This window comes from Rattus rattus, chromosome 2 (assembly GCF_011064425.1).
Source record: "Rattus rattus isolate New Zealand chromosome 2, Rrattus_CSIRO_v1, whole genome shotgun sequence".
NCBI classification, from domain to species: domain Eukaryota; kingdom Metazoa; phylum Chordata; class Mammalia; order Rodentia; family Muridae; genus Rattus; species Rattus rattus.
This window is the reverse complement of record NC_046155.1, coordinates 229,358,067-229,380,154: the sequence shown is the minus strand read 5'-3', so window position 1 is coordinate 229,380,154 and position 22,088 is coordinate 229,358,067. Positions and strand designations below refer to the sequence as shown.

Genomic DNA, 22,088 nt, shown 5'->3' with positions numbered 1-22,088 from the left:
GCATGCACCTGCCTCCGTCCTGCGGCTGGAGAACTGGTACTCTGCGCGGTGGGACTCGTTTCTAGCCGCAGCTCCGGCTGATGCGCGGCGGCGGGCTGGCGGGTCCGACAGGTGCCGCCTCCTCGGGCTCCGCAGTCGCCGCTCCGTCAGCTGTTGCGAGCAGCGGGTCTGCTCCTATGGCTGTCTAGATTGCTAGATGGTGTGCTGCCTCGGTCTTGCCTCGTCCAACCAGGTGCACTAACCTTTAGGCTAGTAGAGGCAAGGCTTCTGCGATGGGGCCAAAATAATCATTTTATCACAGTCCAAGGGCAAAGGCCCTCTCCAGTACGAAGAGCACTAGCCTCTGTCACAGCACGGTGCTGGTAAAGCAGAGGCTCTGGTTTGTTTTCAGCTCTGAAAGCACAAATTCAAGGTGAAAGATTACCGTGACATGGATTGAGGGTAGGGATGCTTCCCTGGTTGAGAACAAAATAGCCGAGAGCTATAATTGGTTACAAAATAAGTTCAGTATCCCATGGTGGAAGTGTTATTCTTCCTACCCAAGTGTGAGTTTCAGCTTAAGCCTCACAAATTCCATTCTTATACTGGACACCAATTTTACTGCTTTCATCTCTGCAAGATTCTAAGAAGTTGACAGGAAAGACTGCCTGCCGCGTCCAGAGCGTCCAGGGCTTCCAGCGTGCTAACTAACTGAGACAGAGCCATGACTCCAGTAAACTTTCAGGAAGGAAACAAAGTTAAGACACCTGTGCTGTGCTATGACGTCAGGAGCAATTTCCAAATTACAGTTCTTACCAAACTTCGTTAAATGCAACAACACTCAACCTGCTTCCAAACTGAAATGTCATCACCTATTTTTATGACTCCTGTAAATTTAAATGTTTTTCAACATTAAGAATAAAGCAATGAGTTTTAGACTAATCCGTTTTTTCCTATCCTGTACCATCTCCTCTTCCAGTCTGAGTTTAAAAGTTCAGTTGAATCTCCTTGCTCTAAGGTACTTTCATCTGACTGCTCTTTTCTGTATGGGTCATGATGATTACAGCTGATGAGTTTAATCCAATCACCTTTTCCCACCCCTCAGCCCATAGATATTACTCAACCTCAGCTGAGGTCAGGCGGTCCAGAAATGGCCTAGTTTTCTCCATTTTCAAACGATTGGTCACCTCATAAATTCTGTCTTGCAACTCTATCATTTTGGTAACTGGCATATTGTACAGGGAAAAGAAATAGTCAAGTTGGGTCTTGCTGCTAGAAAACAAAACAAAACAACTCAAGCTCTTTATAATCTATTAACTCTCATGTTACTCCTTTAAAGAAATGGCCAACACAGTTTTGAACTCCTATAGTATAAAGGAGAATAGAAATACTAATAAGTCTTTCCTCTTGTATTATGTAGGACTTACATCGTAGTCATAGAAATCTGATTAGAACACCATCAGTGGACTGGGGATATGGCAGAGGCCTTGCCTAGCTAGTGAAAGATCTTAGGTTCCATCCCCAGCACCATTAACAGCAAACAACAGCAGGAAAACTGTAAGTGCCATTAGTAACCTAGATAGCAGTGCTGCTGGGTTTAGCTAGAACAACATAGACTGGAGTCATCAGGAAAATGTATACATGGGTACTGATCCTTGAAGGGTAGACAAGATTATGCAAAGTAGCGAGGAGTGGAGGGATGTGATAGGAGTTGCCAATAGCACAGACGAAATATAGAACTGGGATTCTTGGCCTAATGAAACAGTTCTCAGCAAACTCATTGTTAATTACATGTATACATGAACTGACCAGGTTTACAAAGCAAGGGGAAAAAAAAAAAACCTAAGATCAAAGTGCCTGGACAGATGGGTCAGCAGTAGAAAACACTACCTTTCCAGAGGACACTGGGTTCAATTCCCAGAACCCACGTGGTGTCTGACAACCCTTTGTAACTCCAGTTCTGAGGGGGATTCCAGGCCCTTGTTTTTATCTTCTTGAGCACCAGGCAAGCCTGTGGTGCACACATATGTGTGCAGGCAAACATTCATACACATAAATCCATAAATCTTTTTTTAATTAAAAAGTCAAACTAGAGTTCCAAATTATAATTCCAGGCTCTCCGTGTGTGTGTGTGTGTGTGTGTGTGTGTGTACCAGAAGAGGAAGAAGTTTAAGATATTAAGTTGGTACCCTAATGAAAATATTTCCAGGATAATTTAAGGGATACTTTTCTTGTTACTGGGGATATGACCCAGGACCTAAAATCCTAATATGGAACTACACACCCAGTCCTAGATGAGGAGGTTAAGCATTTTTTTTAGGTTTATTTTATGTATATGGATGTTTTGTTATTTTGTTTTGGTTTTTTGAGACAGAGTCTCACTATGTAGCTCTGGCCATTCTAAAATTCATTATGTAGACCAGGCTGGCCTGGAACTCACAGAGATCTGCCTGTGTCTCCAGAGTGATAAGACTTAAACACATATACAACCCTTTCCCGTCTTGTTTTTGCCTGCAGGTATGTGTGTGCGCTTTATGTGTACCAATGGATGGATGTGAGCCACCGGAGATGCAGGTACTGGGAAGTGAACCCAGGCCCTGTGGACGAAACAAGTGTTATTAGTGGTTAAGCAATCCCTCCAGCCCTAAGGGTTTTTAAAGTATTTTTTATGTACAATGAAGTACAACTAAGTGTGTAGAGCTGGTGCAAATACATCCTCCTGAATTGTTCTGTTTTAATTTTTACTTCTAGATTTTTCTCTGTCAGAGAGGCTAGAGTTGGCTTCTCAGCACCCACAAGGGTATGGCTCCCACCTGCCTATAACTCCAGTCCAGGACATTCAGATCTTCGGGGACCTGCCCTCACATGCACATATGTGACTGCAGATACATACATATGACTAATTAAAACGGTAAAAATAAAGTTGTTTTAAGGGCTAGAGAGATGGATCAGCAGTTAAAAATACACGTTGCTCCTCCAGAGGACCTGAGTTCATTTCCTAGCGCCCACATGGCAGGGTATAACTTTCTATAACTCAAATTCCAGAGATTCCAATCCCCTCTGTTGGCCTTACCACCAGGCATGAACACACAGTACACAACACATACATGCAAACAAAGCATTCATGCACATACAATTTTAGAATCTTTTTAAAAATGAATAATGTTTTTATTTAAATTGAGTTATCAAAGAATAATATTGAAGGTAATTGTTGTCTGAGTTATAAATCTGTAATGAATCTTTTAGTTTTGGTGGTGGATGATTGCATTTAAAATATATTTGATAATAAAATAAATGTATATTAGATAGTGAAAGTATAAAATTTAATACGAGGTTCCACAGCTTCAGCATGGCTACGCTAAAAGCACAAAAGTACATTGAGCTGTCTAATTTTTGGGGCCAGATTAATTTCGATGTGTGATGATTTTTTTTTTATTTGTAACACTTTTATAATAAAGTTTTTATTTAAAAAAACTTACTTTTTTAAAGAAAATTTCTTCTGGGATTACACAGTTATTGCACGAATATATTGTCAGTGCCCGTAGACTGATTTGGCATTGGAAGTGGGTCTTTTTGTCAAAGGGTTTGGGCTTTGTTCAGAGCTGCCTGCATGAATGAGCGTCACAAGCTCTTTTAGCCCAGGGGATAATGTGTCCTCCTGCTGACGAGAATTGGCTGTCTGCAGCCACCGTCTCCTACATGAGGTCTTATCCAATCAGAACTTCACAGGAAGGGGCGGGCCTGAGGAGCGCGCTGTGTGCTTTCTGCTGAACCTTCTTGCTGGTTTCAGCATGGAGGAAATTTATGCTAAGTTCGTGTCTCAGAAAATTAGCAAAACCCGCTGGCGGCCAGTGCCTTCCGGAAGCCTGCAGACCACAGAGACCTTCGCCACGGGCTCCTGGGACAATGAGGTACCCGGGCTTGGGCGGGCCCCGGCTGCTGTGCTCCACGCCCCCCGCACTGGCGCGGGAAAGCGAGCTTGCCAGTCTGGTTTGGCTGCCCGCTACTTGAGAGCCCCCGGTGGTGTGTCTGAGCCTCGGATCTGGTTTTAAACTCTCAGCAAGTCTGTAGTCATACCGTCCGAACTTGGCCATATCTTTGATCTTTTCCACTCTAACCATATCGTTTGTCTGAGATGCTGTTGAAGCAAGGTCGCCCGAAAGGCAATCTAGAGTTGACGTTTTCGTCACCTCAAGATAAAACTGTCCGCTTTGCAGGAAAATTGCGTTTCACTGTGGTCTATTGGAGAGTTTGGAAACTTGGATTCTGACGGAGGGTTTGAAGGAGACCATCAGTTATTGTGCGATATCAGACATCATGGGGATGTCATGGATTTACAGGTAAATCTGAGTTGTCTGCCAAAGCTAGCTTTGGGAATTTGATGCTATATTTAGAGGTAACGAGGCACCTTATAGTTTGTCTGCCCTCATCCCTGATTTACAGGACACTAATCTATGAAATCTGCCCCCTCATTGTTTAGGCACTTAGTCACAGAAGTGGGGCTGGGAAATGGAATTCAGGTAAGCCAGTTTTAAAACGAATTGCCCAAGCCAGACATGGTGGTTCAAGCCTCTAACTCCAGTTCTTGGGATGCAGAGGCAGGAGGGATCTCAAGGCCAGCCTGGGCTACATAGCAAGACCTTATATTAAATGACAATAATATTTGTCTATCTAGGTGCCAAATGCTTTTGGCGAGTTTGATACAGGTCAGCTACTTTGTATTGCACGTCTGTGAGTCAGGGTTATCATTGTGAAGATGGTCTAAGGACCAGATGAATGTAGAGAAGTGCTCTCTACTTCTAGTGTATGTATCCCCACCCTCAAGTGCTAGTTACTACTTTACTTGGTCAGATAAATGGGGCTGGTATCTTTTGAGCATACATAGTAAATATCGTGCGGGATTGTTCTTATGAGATTCTTTAACAACTTGGCGTTGTTTCCATTTTAAAGGTTTATCAAAATGTGAACCAGTAATAAATTTTCAAAGCTGGGCTAGTGATAGATGTTTGTAGTCCCAGCTACCTAGGAAACTGAAGTAACAAGTCAAGATGAGTTTGGGCAATAGAGACCACCAGCATCACCCACCCCACCAGGAGCTCACCTCAATCAAAAAACAAATCTGTATATGGATTCAGATGTCATATATTTTACTTGGTAAAAAATTTGCTATATATATATATATATACACATATGTTACTTGCTTCTTTAAATTCATATAGGGTTTGCTATAAGTCAAGTTGAGCCAGTGAACTTTTTTCCCTGTTAATATTTTAAAGTAATCTATAATAATATGCAGAAATTTTCTGTTTAGTTTTTTGACCAGGAAAGAATTGTAGCTGCTTCGTCAACAGGATGTGTAACAGTTTTTCTTCACCATCCAAATAACCAGGTAAAGAACTTTGTTGGGGAAAAGCCAGGTCTTCATTAAGAGAGAGGATCCACTACCCAGAGAACTTTCTGTTGTAGCTGGGGTGGTCAATCAGCAATTGAGTGTGTATTGCTCTCAGAGAGACCCATGGTCCTACTCCAAGAATTCAAATCATTGGGTTCACAATAGCCTATAGCTCCACTTTGTCCGGAGTAAATCCCATGGGCCTGGACAGGCACCTGCACATGTATGGTGCACATAAACTTAGGCAGGCACACGTGCATGCACATACCTTTTTTTGTTATTTTTGTTTTTTAAGACAGGTTCTCACTATGTAGATCTGGCTGGTCTGGAACTCCCTATGTAGACCAACCCGGCCTACATTGGCTTCCCAAGTGTGTGGCACTATACCCAGCTTTAATTAGTTTTCTTAATGGAATCATATAGAAAAATGTAGAGGTTAGCCTCTTACACATGAGTTTAATCTCATAAAACTTTAGAGAATGTATCAACATTCAGTTATTTAGTAAAAATCATTAGTTTGAGATAAATGTGCTGAGTCTATTCAGAATGTACAAGAAAAAAAATAAGGGAAGTAGTTTCTAAACATCAGTATGCTCAAATACAAAGAAAAGGGAGACTTGTTCTTTCTTCTAGAGGGACATGAAATACAACTGAAAAATACTATTATTAGGTAGGCATAGTGGCTCACCTGTAATCCTAAACACTTGGAAGTCTGTCTCAAAATACAAAACTTCCTGGCGAGAAGGGCTTTCATTAGAACTTGGCTCTGATTAACAGTGTGCTCATTTCTGATGCCTAGACCCTGTCCGTCAGTCAGCAGTGGCCTACAGCTCACTACCATACAGGTCCTGGCAGCCCTTCCTATAGCAGTGCACCATGTACAGGAATTGTATGCGACAATCCAGAAATCGTTACAGTTGGAGAGGATGGCCGAATAAATCTCTTCAGAGTTGATCACAAGGAGGCTGTAAGAACTATAGGTAAGGAATCCTATTTCTTCTATTCATTACATAGTAATTGGACTAAGTAAACATGACCTTAAAAGTTTGAAGGGTATGAAAATTACACTTGGCAGGATCCTTGATAAGATAGTGTGTGGGTAGTCCAGTGTAAATGATTTATAACAGCAGAAAGATGTATTAGGTGGTAGTGTTTTGTTTTAGCTAAAATTATCACATAATTAGGGGACAGTGGCAATTAGTATATTCTCAATTCTATACCATAAATAATACTAAAATATGACACTAGAAAATGGGGAATAGCATGGAGATGCTAACCCTAGACAGCAAATGACGAAGTTAACTGTGAGCTGACATTAGATATTTGTTACTGGCAAGATGAAAGGTGAAGCCAGAAAGGGAAATTGGGATCGATTGCAAAGGTATTGAATCCTCAGCAACAGAAGCTAGGGTCTGTATGTGGTAAACAATTTGCTCTTGAAAGTCAGTCTTTGAGCAGGGAATGACAGCTGCCAGTAGTGTTTAGATCACTGTTCTAGTGAGATGGTTCTTAACTATGCTTCACTAAGACTTGCCTCAGGAGATTGATTGTAGGTCCCCCTCTTCCCCTCAGACATGTTGGATCAGAATCTCCAGGGTCTGCTCCAATGAATCAGTACATGTTCTTTGTTCTAATTCCTTAATTACTAAGGGCTATTGCCTCCTAGCAATGTACAGAAGTGGCACAAGTTTAAGTTTGGAAGTATCTATCATGTGTTTCAAGTCTAAATACTTAGGAAATTAAAAGAACCATTATAAAAGGAAGGTACTGGGCACACTCCTGTAATCTTATCAGTCTGGAAGATAAGGCAGGAAGATACTAAGTCCTGGCTCAAAAGTTCCTAAAGACCATTTAGCAATCATGAAGAGTGTAGGTGAGGATGCTGCTGATGAGGGTCAAGATGGATGGATTTGATGAGTCTGTCTTGGGGGCTTTTGGAGATTCCACTTGGGGTTTAATAATAATGACACAGAGACATCTGTAGAGTGTAAGCCTGTTGGTTAGCCTTTTTGCTTTGGGGCAGTCTCCTGAGCTAACCATCCAGACAGGACCTGACTCTTCTGCCACAGTGGCTCTCCCTCTGCCTCCCTGCTGCCCTTCCCCAGCTTCAGCCTCAAGCTCTTTTTATTGTTACACAAAAGGCATCTAGCAAGTTAATTTCCACAGACCAAACTCATCTAATATAGGGATTGTCTTGAAAGACAATCACCTAAACAAGTCTCAGCCGAAGGAGACGTCTTAGTTTCTTCCTGGTTTGCCAGGCCTACCTCAGGACTAACCTCTAGATTCATTTCAGATACAAAAGTTCTGCTAAAATTCTGCTGTGTGAGTCTGTACAATGGTATAGAATCAGAGTAAGCTTTGTACCTTCAGTGGGTAGGAAGTTTTCTGTCAAGTACTAGCAGGGCTAAGGCTGGATAACAGGAGCTTCAACAGCTCTCTCAAACACATTGCCTGTTGGGATGATACACACCTATAATTCTATCACTAGGGAAGCTGAAGGCAGAAGAAAAAGAAAAGAAGGAAGGAAGGATTCAGTATAGCAATCTTAAAAGGAGAAAAAGAAAGAAAGAAATGGCCAGTCGGCCCCCACACTTAGAAAACAGATGGCCTGGGAGTGAAGCTTTCTACCAGGGACTGGAAGAGAGTATCTAGACATGTATTTTACTATATATTTCTCCATTAAAAACTCTGCTGAGTCATTAGAAACTGTATTTATAATATTTCAACCAGTACAGGGAATGTGGTTTCCTTTTTTTTGTTGTTGTTGTTTTGTTTTATGAGACAGTTTTTCTGTGTACCTCTAGTTGTCCTGGAACACTGTAGACCAGGCTGGCCTCAATCTCACAGAGACCTGCCTACCTCTGCCTTCTGAGCACTGGCATTGAAGGCATGTGCTGCCACCACCTGGCTGGAAATGTCTTTAAAAGGAGCCTGTTAACACGTTTTTAAACTTTCAGATAATGCAGACAGCAGTACACTCCATGCTGTAACCTTCCTTCGAACTCCTGAGATTGTTACAGTAAATTCAATTGGACAGTTAAAAATATGGGATTTCAGACAACAAGGAAGTGAACCCTGTCAGATATTATCACTGTAAGTTTTGTCATTTCAGCAGTATGGTAAAAAAATTTTAATTAGCTATCACAGTCAACTTTGTATTTTTATTTTATTTTATTTTATTTGTAGGAGTATTTTTCCTGCTTGTATATCTAGGCACCGCAGGAATGTAGTGCCCCCAGGGGTCAGAAGAGGGCATTCGTCCCCTAGGACGGGTGTTACAGTTAGAAATTGCCATGTGGGTCCTGGGATTGAACCCAGGTCTTCTAGAAGAGTACCCAGTGCTCATAAGTACTGAGCCATGTCTCTCCAGTCCCCCAGCTTTGTGTCTTAGTGAATTTCGCAAACACTGATCCATGATTAAAGGATAAAGCAAAGATGATTCTACCATCTTGTGTTTAGCAAGTACTTGTATTGACTCAGAGCCTTTATGTCTTTGAAGTATATATTTAACAGAGATTTTGTTTCTGTTTATCAAATGATTATATGTTAGTGGGTTTAAGAATACACTATAGATGTGCTTGCAGATAAAATACAATTTAGGGTCATTTTTCTGGAGCTTTCTAGATGTGCAATCTTTGCTGCTTTCTTAAGAAACTAGGATGTAATATCAGACTGGAAAATTATATGAACTAATTAAGACTATAGGCATAAAAAATGGTTGCTGTAATTGATATATATTTTTATTTTTTAAAAACTGTATTGGCATAGCTTGGCTACGTGCATGTAATTGCAGGTACCCACAGGACAGGTTTATAGAATGCTCCTAGAACTGGACTTACAGATGTCTGCGAGTCACTGATTGTGGGTGCATGAACCCGGGTCCTCTAACTGCCCATAACTGCCAAGCCAATTCTCCTGCTTGACACATTCTTAATAAAAATCTTTCTTACATATCTTACCATTATGTTATTCTGCTTCCTGTGTTTCCAAACTGAACAATGAATAATTGTAGCCTTTAATTCTAAACTTTTATTATTTATAAATATATTTTAGTTGAAAATTTTTGTTTTCACAAAAATTTAGTATCTCCAGCTATATAAATACTTATCATTTAGTTCGTAGAGTGAAATGTTTATTAGGCAAAGATAAATTGTTTTTTACCGTATCTTTCATATTGTCATGTCTTCCTTAAAAGGACTGGGGACCGAGTGCCACTCCACTGTGTTGACAGACATCCAGACCAGCAGCATGTTGTAGCTACTGGTGGCCAGGATGGAATGTTGAGTATTTGGGATGTTAGACAAGGTACCATGCCTGTGTCATTACTGAAGGCTCACGAGGCTGAAAGTAAGTATTGTGGGAACACAGAAAGTTTGTGTTGGACGAGTTACTCGTGCATGTAATGATTCATAAGGATCATGTCACATCAACGCTTTTAATATCTGAACAGTATAAGCTAGATAACCTTCCTACGTGCTTTAATGTTTATTTCATCCTATCTACAACTGCAGTGTTACTACATGTTCATCTTACTGAGCTGATTGTCTTAGTTTGTTTTGCTTTGTTTTTTTTTCAGAAATAGAACATATTGCATATCAGGTTACTGACCTCTACATAAAATTATCACTTCATATTTGCAATTTGTTTATGAATTAATTAGTTTTATGGAGTTTTGAGATAGGATCTCACTTTATAACCCAGATAAGCCTGGATTTTACTCTGTAGCCCAAACTATGACTTTACCATAGTCCTCCTGCCTTAGCTTCCTAAGTGCTGAGATTACAGGCATGAGCCACTACTCTTTGATAAAATATATTCCAACTCTTTGATAAAATATATTCCCCTTCACCATTACTGGGGAATGAGCCAGGCATACTCTGTCGCTGAGCTATATCACAAGCTCCAATTGATCTTATTGTTTGATGTTCTTTTTTAGAAAGAGACCCTTTATCATTTCATTATTCAAAAAAAAAAAAAAAAGACAAACAAAAACAAGAGGCTGGAAAGATGGCTCAGTGGGTTAAGAACACTAGCTGTTCTTCCAGAGAACCCATGTCCTATTCCCCACACCTACATGGTGGTTCACAACTGTTGATGATAACTAAAGTCCTAGGGAATCTGACACCCTCTTCTGGCCTTTACTCAAATAGAGATACAAGAAAACAAACATCAAACCAGTACTGCAACATGACCTGGTTTACAAAGTGTTCATCCAGGAATGTGTGATCCCAGCAGCTAGGCCACAGAGGCAGGAGGATTAGGAGTTCAAGGCCAATACTAGTAGGTAAAAACTGAACAGCTTACTCCTGTGCAGATGAGCTGGGGAACCTATAAACTTTAAGTTTGTTGAAAATCAAAGGCTTCAAAAGTAAAGAGATGACAGGATGTAAGTGACCTTTTGGTGACTATAACATGCAGATAGGTAAGAGCCACTACTTGTGGGTGGGCCATAAAATAACCTCTGTGGACTATTAAAATTGATTCCCTTTTGTCTTTTAGTGTGGGAAGTTCATTTCCACCCATCCAACCCAGATCACCTGTTTACTTGTTCTGAAGATGGATCCCTCTGGCATTGGGATGCCTCCACAAATGCCCCTGAAAAGTCGTCTCTCTTTCACCAAGGTAAAGGTTCTTGTGTGCTGCTTTAGGATATTTTAAATGTCAAGTCAGAATCTTGCTATGCACACCAGGCCTGGCCTCAGACTCAGAGATCTACCTGCCTCTGCCCTCTGCCTAGAGATGTTTTGCCTGCATGGATGTGGGTGCATCACATCTGTGCAGTGGCCACAGACACCGTCTCTAGCTGAAACATTCTCAGGGGTTAAGACAGGAATAAGTGGAATAGTGGAATAAGACAGGAAATACTGGTCAGAATACACAAAATTGCTGTGTAGAAGAGTAAGCAGACCAGGTGGACAAAGAAAAAGGGCAAGATAGTGCACTAGGGGGCTGGGGATTTAGCTCAGCGGTAGAGCGCTTACCTAGGAAGCGCAAGGCCCTGGGTTCGGCCCCCAGCTCCGAAAAAAAACAAAAAAAAAAAAAAAAAAAAAGATAGTGCACTAGGGATAGTGTAGTCTCAGCAGTTGAGAGCTGCAGGCAGGATGGTCAGTGTAAGGCCATTCTACACTAGAGTTTAATGCCAGCCTGGGCTACATGAGACCCTGTTTCTAAAAAACAAAACGAGAGAGAGGAGGGGCTGGAGAGATGGGTCAACAGTTAAGCAGAGCACGGAATGCCCCTCCAAAGGACCCTGCTTCAATTTACACTGTTAACTACAGGATAGCTCACAGCCGTCTGTGATTCTAGCTTTAGGAGAGCCAGTGCCTTTTTCCAGTCTCCGTGCACCAGGCACACACACAGCATACAGATCTACATCCAGGCAAAACACTCATGCTTATACAGTAAAACAACCCAAGGGAGATGCAAAAGGGAAGACTCGTTTATTTTAATTATGTTTTTTGCATGTTTATATTCGTGAATGTATATGGGTGTAGTTGGCAGCAGAGGCTAGAAGAGGGCATCAGATCCCCTGAAGCTGGAGTTACAGGTGGTTGTGAGCCATCTGTCTTGGGTACTGAGTACTGAGCCCAGGTCCTTTGTAAGAACAGCATGTATTCTTCACAGCTAAGCCATCTCATGGGCCCCCGTAAGTTCATTCACATGAACTAGAAACTTATATGTCCTCTCTGTCTCTCTGTCTCTCTCCTCTCTCTCTCTCTCTCTCTCTCTCTCTCTCTCTGTGTGTGTGTGTGTGTGTGTGTGTGTGTGTGTGTGTGTGTGTGTGTGTGTGTGAGACAGGTTTTCTTTATGTAGTCCTGGCTATCCTGGATCTCACTAGGTAGCCCAGGCTAACATTGAACTCAAAGATCCCCTACCTCCCGAGTGAGGAACTTGTGTGTCTGTGTACATTTTGGGTTCTTCTTTCCTTACTTTTGGTTGTTTATAGTACCTATCTTTCCATTAAACTTTCCATTAAAACAATAAACAAAGATGAAGGACAGCTACATTTCTGCTTTTCCTTAAGACTATAGATTTGGTATCCATATTCTCCCTTCAAGTGTTGAATATTTACTAACACTGAATAAAGATAACAGTAAGGTGGCTCAGTGGGTAAAGGCACTGCTACCAAGCCTGACTACTAAGTTTGATTGGCAGGACTCATGTGGTGGAGGAGAGAACTAATGCCTACAGGTCACCTTCTGACCTCCATATGTATGCTGTGGCTGTGTGCATTGTGCATGTACACGTAATAATAAAATTTAATAAAAAGTTTAAGGTGACCTGATAAAAACTGGGTGTGGTAGGTAGTACATGTCTTTAACCCCAGCACTTGGAACGCAAAGGCATTTCAAAGAACAACAAAAACAAAACACGATTATAGAATTCTTTTCATTATCTGTGCTTATTCACCCTCCATTCAATATCAGCCTGCTTTAACAGAGTAAAATAAGTTGATTTTGAAATATTAATAGCTTTATATTTAGTGAACGGAGTTAGCCTTGTGGTTTGAATGAGAATATGAATGAGCCTATAGGCTCATATTTGCATGATTGGTCCCCAGTTGGTAGAGCTGTTTGGACAAGTGTGGCCTTGTTGGAAGGGGTGGGGCTCAGGTCTCAAGAGCCAAGGCCATTCCCAAGTGTCTCTGTCTCCTGTCTGTGGATCTGGATGTAAACTCTTAGCTGCTGCTCCAGGGCCTACCTGCTGCCATACTCCCTACGATGATAGTCATGGACTCTACAATGAGGAACCCTGAGCCTCATTATAAGTTGCCTTGGACATGGTGTCTCATAATACAGTCTTTCCCCTTCTCTTCTCACAGGAGGAAGAAGTACTTTCTTGTCACATAGCATAAGTAACCAGGCCAGTGTTCACCAGTCTCTAATAAGTTCCTGGCTCAGCACAGATCCTGCCAAAGACCGAATTGAAATCACAAGCTTGCTTCCCAGCAGGACTCTGTCTGTAAACAGTTTAGATGTTTTAGGGCCCTGTCTTGTTTGTGGAACTGACGCAGAATCCATTTATGTTACCAGACAACTATTTTCATGAAAGTGAAAAAAACTTAGTTACCAATTCCAACATCTGTGCAAAATTTTATCATCAGAAAGTGGTATTTGTAAGGAAACAATAAACTGTTAATGCCAATGCCCAATATTGTCTTGTTGCTTGCTTCTTCCCCCAACACTATTAGAATCTGATCAATGACTGATAGTAAAAGATCCTAAGAGCATTGGAGGGTCCCACTTGCTTTCATTTAACTTGGCAGTTCTAGGGCTGAAGAGATGGCTCAGCAGTTAAGAGCACTGACTGTTCTTCCAGAGGTCCTGAGTTCAATTCCCAGCAACCACATGGTGGCTCACAACCATCTGTAATGGAGATCCAATTCCCTTTTCTGGTGTGTCCATGGATGACTGTAGTGTACTCATATAAAAATAAATGAATCTTTAAAAAAAAAATTAATAGCGGTGTAGAAGTCTTGTAGAATTTTGTGAATTATACTATACAGCCAGGGGCTAGAGTAAGTTCAGTTGTTAAGGGTACTTGCTACTCAGCCGGGCCTTGGTAGACCTTTATTTAAGCCAGCACTTGGAAGGCAGAGACAGGCAGGTGGATCTCTGAGTTCAAGGCCAGCTTATTGTCTATAGAGCAAAGTCCCAACACAGCAAGAGCTACACAGAGAAACCCTTTCTGGAAAAACAAGAAACAAAAACACAAAAGAAAAGCACTCGATATTCTTGCAGAAGGCCCAGGTTCAGTTCCCAGCATCCACATGGTGACTTAGCCATCTATCTCCAGTTCCAGGGGGTCCGACATCCTCTCCACCTTCAGAGGCACCAGGCACCGGTGGCACACACATTCAAAGACACTCAAAAAAAGTTAAAATCTTAGCAAAACTATATAGCCAACAGAAACAGGTCTACAGTGGGTTGCTGTGCACATGGGGCAGTATGGGACTCTGCTATTTCAATGGATGGCAAATGTTGACTTCGCCTCTTGAAAACTAGCTACGTATATCGATTCCCCAGTTTCTCTATGCATTCTTACCTGAGCCAAATGTATTTCCAAAAATAAATGTTTTCACATCAATGCTTGTGAACAATCTACGTTCTAGAATTATAACTTCTCTTACGCTTAGTGATAGTTTTTCTAACATATAAAAAGGAATGAGCTAATACAGAAAGTGTTCCAAAGGTAATTATTCTTATTAGAAACTGAAAATATTTACAAAATAACTGCATGTCATCAATGCAAAGTTGGTAATATTCTCCTAGCCTTAACTCCAGGTTGGAGGTTTAGGTCCTGGCCTGGCCTCCACTCCTCACTCTGCTTCTTTGCCAAGGGTTTTTCACTCCACCCTGGCTTAAAGCAGTGGCTTAGTCTTCTCAAGAAGCAGCTCCAGCCCCAGTGTGGTTAAAATATCTTTAATGGTTCAAATTAGCACGTCTCCTAAAATTGTACCTACTTACCTACCTACCTACCAACCTACCAAAGCAAAAGGTAGGGACCTCGATTTGTAGGAAGATTCCAATAGCACGATGGGCTGAAGCCACATTAGGGATTTTACTATATCAACAGATCTAAAGCAATGCCAGCAACCACACTAAAATATTTCCCTGGAATCTAAATCTGATCACTTGAGATCTTCATAGTTGAATTTTTGGATATTGTACCTCAGGAAAAAAGCAGAGCTTTGTGGAGCAGGCTTATTATCTCAGCTACCTTGAAGACTGAAGCAGAAGGATCACAAGTTCAAAGCCAGCCCAGATAACTTAGTGAGGTACAGTCTCAATGAAAACTATAAAATGTTCTGAGGATACAGCTCAGTGATAGGGCACTTGCATAGCATGGTTCGATTCCTGATTACACAGGGATGTCAACGTTTTTACTTTTTAAGTCTAACACAAAAGAGTATCTGGAAAAAAGTGATAATTGCATGTATTACCGACCAGCAAAACCGGGATAGTTTTCATATTTACAGGGGATAGACAGGCCAGTGTTGGCTGGCATTTAGAATTTCAGCACTAGGAAAGGAGGAGTGGGGCAGGAGATTGTGAGTTCTGGCCAAACAGGTGCGGCCTAGAGAACTCCTACCTGGCCCTAATCCCCCGCAAAAGAGAACAATGAAAGACCAAAGTCAATGATGCATCCCGAATGGCAGATTCAATTTCAAGAGAAACAGAACTTGTGACAGTGGCCCCGTTACTCCAATTATGGCTACAATGACCTTTCCTGCAGATCCGCTGCTGGACCTCTGCAAATCCATAGGTCCAGTTTCAAGAACACTTCATATGGCTTACTCCAAAAACATATTCGCTCCCAGCTCTCGAAGACTCGGGTTTTATTCAACCCCTATACATCTTGCCTCATGACGTCCGCGGTCTTCCTGGTGCGACCCACGCTTGCCGCGTCGCGCCCGGGGCCGTGTCTCGGTACGGAGCCAGAACGTGGTGGTACAGACTCCACTCTCTGGGCGACACTCACCTTGGCTCCGGGCAGCGGGCGAGCGAGCCTCGGTTAGGAGGCCACAAGCGGAACGCTCGCTACCGGGCCCAGCAGGGCGGCCTGAAGCCCCCAGTCCTCGGCCCCCGCGCAAGCGACGCCGGGAAATGCCCACATCCGGGAAACCCGCGGCGGACGGCGGCGGCGGCGGCGGCGGCGGCGACACGGAGTGGAAGGCAAAATGGCGGCGGCAGCGATGGCCTGGTGCTGAGGGAGAGCCAGGTCCTCGCGACCCCGCGTCGGGCCGCGCTGGCCGGCCGCAGCCCCCCGGCGTCTGTCCCCGCCCTGCCCCATCCCGAATCCCGAGCGTTGCTAGGGGCCCCGGGGGACGGGCTCCGGGCCGCCGCGGCGCCCGGCCCTCGGGCCCGCGGCCGCTGTCCAGAAGCCTCACTGTCCCCTGCAGGTAGGTCCGGAGCCGGCGCCGCGGGTGGGGCTCACGCTTCTCGGGAGTCCTTGTCGGCGGGGCGGTGGCCGGCGGGGCCCACGCCCATCCCCGCTGGCGGGGGTCCAGGGGCCGCTGTGGACCGGCGGGCTCAGCCGGCCGGGTCCGGGCCTGAGTGGGCTGATTGCGCTGACCTGAGCTGAGCCCTGCCCTGGGGAAGTGAAGGTTGGCCGCACCCGGCGCCACAGGGAGAGCCCGGGGCTACTGAGTGAGGCCTCGGAGGTGCGAGCTAGGCTGGGAAGAGTGGGTGAGGGCTCGGGACTACAGTCACCCTCCCAGGTTTAGAGGGGAGAGGAGAGAGACATGGTTTTTCACGCAAGATTGCACCAAACCGGCCGCACTTCTTTTGCTTCGCAGCGGGCCTCGAGTTGGGGTCTACCTTTGAAGCAGTCCTGGGAATCTCTCCAGCCCGCTGCAATCTGTTAGCTCACCACTTAGTGGCAGGGGTGGGAGAGACGGTGTCACTTGTTCGCGGTGCTTTTTAAGTACGGGAAAACGGAGGAAAGACAATTAAGGGAAGATTGTTTATTGTACCTTTTAAAAAGAACTCGGAGCGAAGAAAGGAATAGCTCTCGGGTGACTTATCCCAATTCTCTGACTAATGCAGTTGAAAATCATGTTCTAAGGGAACGAGCTTAAATTATGTGTCTCCATTTGTAAATATGACTTTTAAAAATAGGTGTATTCTCTAGAAGTTACAGGTCAGATGAACAATAAGTACGCTCTCACACAATATGGTATCACTCGGAGTCTGGAAAGCAGCCCGAATGCCTGGCATGAAGGTTGTCAGACATATATGAATTATTTATTGAAGGTGGTTATAATTTTCTCAAGACAGGGTCTCACTATGTATTCCTTAGCCTGGAACTCAATGTGTAGATCACGCTGATCTGGAACTCAAAAAGATCTGCCTTCCTCTGGGATTGGGGTTTGCCCTGCAAATGTTAAGGTTTCTGGTCTTGTAAAATCAGTTTCCTCCATGAGGTATGGCTCTCTGCTAAGATATCTTCAGTTTTTATTGCTTTAACTAACGTTTTTCTCTTACCTAGGGAGTAGTCAGGTAGGTAGTATAGGCTAGGCGATTGATTCTCTAAGGCAGGCAGGCAGGCAGGCAGGCAGGCAGAGGAGTCTGCATCTCTCTTATAGGCTGCTAGTGCAAGAAACTAGATCGTGGCACAGGCCGGGAAAGGAGCTCTCTTTCCGTGCCTGATTATTGGCTGAATATGACTTGACTTGAGACTCTTCAAAGTAATAATTTTTTTTTCTCCTACGCTATATGTATGATATTTGGCTTTATTTTCATCTTTCAAGTTTCTATTTTTCACGCTAGTCTTTGTTGCTCTATATACATATAATCTTGAATGGTTCCTACTGTGATTATTTAATTTCATTTAGATGTGATATTTAGATGACTTTTGTACACCACAGAAGTTTAACGATACATACTGTCAAGTGGAAATGGCATTATTCAGTATCAATATTAAATGTCAGTGCTGGTTTCCCTTTGTTCTTCTACTGAGCACTGTGTGTAGGTAGGACCTTATAGGCGGTGGTAAGGAAGCCCTCTACCCCACCCTTTTTTCTCTGAGACAGAATCTCACTAAGTTGCCTAGGCTTTTGCCACTATACTCAGCAGTTTTCATCTTGTTACTTGTTTTTGAGACAGGGTCTTTGTGGCCCAGACTGGCCTAGAATTTCCTTTGCATCTGAGGATGGCCATTAATTTATTCTCCTGAGATTACAGTTATATTACCACCAAGCCCAGTTTTAGGTGTTGCCTGGGTATCTAATCCTTGACTGTGTGTAGACCCAACAGTGCTCTGCAAACCAACCTACGCTCCCAAGCCCCGGTTTTCACTTGGCTCCTAACTTCCTCCTGATGTATTTTCTGTGTGTGGGGAAGTCTTGCCTGCATGTATGTTGTATATATACCATGCGTGTGCCTACTGCCACTGAGGTAAGAAGAGGGAGCTGGATCCTCTGTAACTGGGGTTACAGAGAATTATGATCTGCTGATATGGGTGTTGGGATTGGAACCCACATCCTCTGGAGGATCATCTAGTGCTCTTAACCACTGAGAGCCATCTTTTATCTCCTTGATCAGTTAACTCTTGTAAAGTAATTAGGAGAAAATGTCAGCGGACAGCTGTGTCAGTACTGCTGTCTTAGCACTTAAGACTGCTAAGGAGCAATGCGTTCCATCTTTATTCACCAAGTATTTCAGCAAGTTGTCTGTAATAGCCCTGCCAGTCCTGTAGCTCACTGTACATTAGGCTGGCCTCGAACTCACAGGCATCCTCCTGCCTCAGCCTCTGGAGTTCTGGGATGAAGTGTGTAAGCCACCACAGCTGGCTTCAGTGTAAAGCTTTGAACTCTTACTTCATATTTGTACCAGTTTGGGATTTTGTTGTTGTTATTTTTGTTTTTGTTTAATGCATTTTTTTGTCTAATGCATTTTTGAAGAAGGTTCATCTTTTTTTAATGAAAGCTTTATGTCTTCAATCTAAAGCACTTTAACTGTCCTTTCAAGCTTGAGTGTAATCTAGAAAGCTTAAAACACTGGTGTGATGAAAATACCCTGGACTAGGTTAGAGTATGTGGAGTCCATGCTAGCAGTACCTCCATCTGACTATAAGATACCTTATGCATGGTATTTTACTTCTAGACTCATTTCTTTGTTTGTTAAAGAAATACTCAAGACACCCAATCCTCTGAATCTGTGAGCTAGGAAAAATAAGAATATTTTTATAAAAATATTTTTATAAAAAGCAGACATTCTATTTGAGTCATGTAAAACATGTCTTGTGTTCAGATAATAAGTAGTTCCTGAAGAGATGTTTTCTTAGGGGAGGCATTTAAATGAAGCCTTGTAAGTTGAGTATAATTTTACTGGAAATATGGCAGAGGCTCTCTCAGGAATACAAAAGAGTAAGGACATTAAAGTAAAAAAATCATGATACATGTCAGCTGAGGGCCAATCATCTGGCTTGGTTAGAATGTGAATACAAGTATGGAGATAGAAGAAGTATGGACCTGAGATACAAAGGTAACAATCCTATGAGATAGATCTAATTTTTGTACATATTTGAAGATGAAAAATAGGCACAGGAGTTAGGTAGCTTGCCCAGGGTCACACAGCTAGTCAGTTGAAAAGTTGAGAGTCCAACTGGAGGCAAAAAATAGGCAGATCTCTGAGTTTGAAGTTAGCTTGATCTGCATAGGAATCTCTAGGCCAGCTAGGGCTACACAGAGACCCTGGGGTGGGGGTCAGAGGGAAGGCTAAACTTCCTACCTGGGCAGTGTGCTGTTGAGAGTCCACGAAGGAAGGAATCATTTATAGTTATGATATAGGGAAGTAACATGATTGAATTGTTCATTTTAAATTATAATCTGGCATCATTGGTCTTTGAGCTAATGTAGTATGTTGTTTTGCTTGAGTTCTTTTTAAGATTCTCTTTGCCTATCATATCATAGTAATAAGGATTATTAAGACTTGATACTGCCTCTGTTAGCCATACTTTCTTGCAGGGGTTGTAAATTAGTATACTTTCCTGGAAGATGAGCTTACAGTTCAAAATTTTATTAACTAATTTTTTTGTGGTGTTATAGATCAAACCTGGGGTTCTGGGCATGCTAGACAATTGCTCTACTATTGAAGTATATTGCCAGCCCAGTGTCCTTATTTTAAATGTGTTTCATAAACACAATATATATGTAGGGTTGTTTGTTCGTTTGTTTTTTGCAGGGCTGGGTCTAGAACCCAGGACCTCTCAAATGCTAAGCATTCTTCCACACCTACAGCCATAAGTTCTTGACCCAGCAATTCTGCTTCTGAGGATTTACCTTAAGGAATACTCAACAGTATGTGCACAGAAATGTTTGTTGCATGATTGGTGGAGGTAGTTTCTTTTGTTTGAGGAATGATCTTACCGTGTAACTCAGGCTGGCCTACAACTCATGTTCCTACATCCTTCAGCTTTCTAGTGCTGGAGTTGCAAACCTGCCCCTCCTGTGTCTGGCTTGTAGCGTATTTTTATTAACTGACTTTGTTACATTCCAGGACCATGTTATATGTGTGTAAACTATAAAGCCTAATTGATGAACATCCATTGACTTCCACTATTCTGAGAATTAGAATAGTCATATGATAGCCTTACATAGCATGGGTTATTTTGTTGTTTTGTTTTGTTTTTTTTCCGGAGCTGAGGACCAAACCCAGGGCCTTGAGCTTGCTAGGCAAGCACTCTACCACTGAGCTAAATCCCCAACCAGCATGGGCTTATCTTGAACCTACTATGTAGCCAAGGATGTCCTTGGACTTTGATTACAGGTATGCACTGCTTGGTTTATATGATTCTAGGGATTTAAATCCAGGGCTTCATGCTTGCCAGACAAGCATTTTACCAACTATTCATTTTATTTTTTAAGGCAGGGTCTCATTTCATCTGGTCTCAGTTTTCCTACATAGCCAAAGGTGACCTTGAATTTCTGATTCTATTGTCTCTACCTCCCAAGTGCTAGGTACTAGGATTGTAGACCAGAGTACCATTACACCTAGTGCTAGAGAGAGAGAACCTAGGCCTTTATCCATTCTAGGCCAGCACTCTACTAGCTGATATCCCCGTCCCATTTGTTTATTTTTGAGACAGGTTCTTTGTAGCTCAAATTGAGTCTAGATCTCAGGAGATGTTATAAACACAAGTTTATATGAGGGCATCGCCTGGCATAGTAGTGGAGCTTTTGTTTGCTTATTTTGCATTTATTTGTGTGCTCTTGCTACAGGCAAATGTGGAGATTAGAGGGAAACTTGTGGGAGTTGGTTCTATCATGGATTTCTGGGGAGTGAACTCAGCTCTTTAGATTTGGTGGCAAGCACCTTTTCTGCTGAGACATCTTGCTGGCCCTTGGTATAGTGTTTGACAGTAAACTTTGTTTTTAACACGTTCCACATCCTACACAAGTTGGGTCCAGGAACCCCAGTAAAGAGTGTTGAGGGGCAATGAGGGATATAGAAAGGATGCACTCTGAGTCTCAGAAAAGCTGACATCTGGTGGTCTGGGCTCTCAGAGAAGCCGAAATACCCCCAGAAGCTTGGTGTTTATCATATACAGTTGGATAGGAAGCTGGGTTTATGGTATACAACTGAAGAAGAAGATGGGTTTAGCCAGTCTAGGAGCAGTGCCTATAGGGGAGCATCCTTAAGACTATAAACGTTTCTGGGATGGGGCTGGAAGTATGATGGACATTTTTCTGTGCACACTGTCAACATGGTACTTAGACCCAAGGAAGGCTTTGCCATCCCTCTGAGCCTCACCTGGGTAAGGTGTTACCATGCCTTCAGGTCTCAGGCATTGGTCCTTCACTTGGCAGTGCCCATGTCAACAACATATATCCACTTGGGACTTCACTCAATCCCTACCAAGTCTACTCCAGTGCTAAGCATAGTAAGTATATAACCCAGTAGCATAGTCTTTTATCTTCATCGTCAAGTACTACACACTGAACATAATTATGTTACCATTTTACAGCTGTCAGCACAGCAGTTTGTTTACATCATCACCCCAGAGACCAATACATGGTGAGAGGGATATTTTTAGCATTAGGAGTACTGTCTTAGATACTGCCTTTTGTTGGTTGAAAGATCAAAATATGATATGACTAACTGTACATTATCAATTAGCCAATAGCAGTCAATATGATCTTCTTTTTTTTTTTTTTTTTTTTTTTTTTTTTCCGGAGCTGGGGACCGTCAATATGATCTTCTAAGAGTCT

The 22,088-nt window shown here is 42.7% G+C and overlaps 4 protein-coding genes across 4 annotated transcripts in view; 2 read left to right on the top strand and 2 right to left on the bottom strand.

The window, feature by feature from the left end:
* Pcmt1 (protein-L-isoaspartate (D-aspartate) O-methyltransferase) overlaps positions 1 to 15,828 on the bottom strand; it is a 48,365-nt gene extending 32,537 nt beyond the window's left edge. The window contains exon 1 of the mRNA XM_032895010.1: positions 15,673 to 15,828. The gene's annotated coding sequence lies outside the window, so the exon portion shown is untranslated. The remainder of the gene's footprint in view (positions 1 to 15,672) is intronic.
* LOC116893585 (cuticle collagen 1-like) lies at positions 14 to 19,650 on the bottom strand. Its single transcript, XM_032895284.1, has 3 exons — positions 19,609 to 19,650; positions 15,857 to 16,517; positions 14 to 393 (listed from the first exon to the last, which is right to left on the bottom strand). The coding sequence occupies exons 1-3, from the start codon at positions 19,648 to 19,650 to the stop codon at positions 347 to 349; spliced, it is 750 nt and encodes a 249-aa protein (XP_032751175.1). The 3' UTR covers positions 14 to 346.
* Positions 3,720 to 13,526, top strand: Nup43 (nucleoporin 43). The gene is made up of 8 exons (XM_032895005.1): positions 3,720 to 3,890; positions 4,197 to 4,319; positions 5,291 to 5,368; positions 6,171 to 6,351; positions 8,332 to 8,467; positions 9,570 to 9,721; positions 10,874 to 10,996; positions 13,197 to 13,526. The coding sequence occupies exons 1-8, from the start codon at positions 3,771 to 3,773 to the stop codon at positions 13,421 to 13,423; spliced, it is 1,140 nt and encodes a 379-aa protein (XP_032750896.1). The 5' UTR covers positions 3,720 to 3,770; the 3' UTR covers positions 13,424 to 13,526.
* The window catches only part of Lats1 (large tumor suppressor kinase 1), a 35,058-nt gene continuing 29,018 nt past the window's right edge, over positions 16,049 to 22,088 (top strand). Inside the window, exon 1 of the mRNA XM_032895004.1 lies at positions 16,049 to 16,277. The gene's annotated coding sequence lies outside the window, so the exon portion shown is untranslated. The remainder of the gene's footprint in view (positions 16,278 to 22,088) is intronic.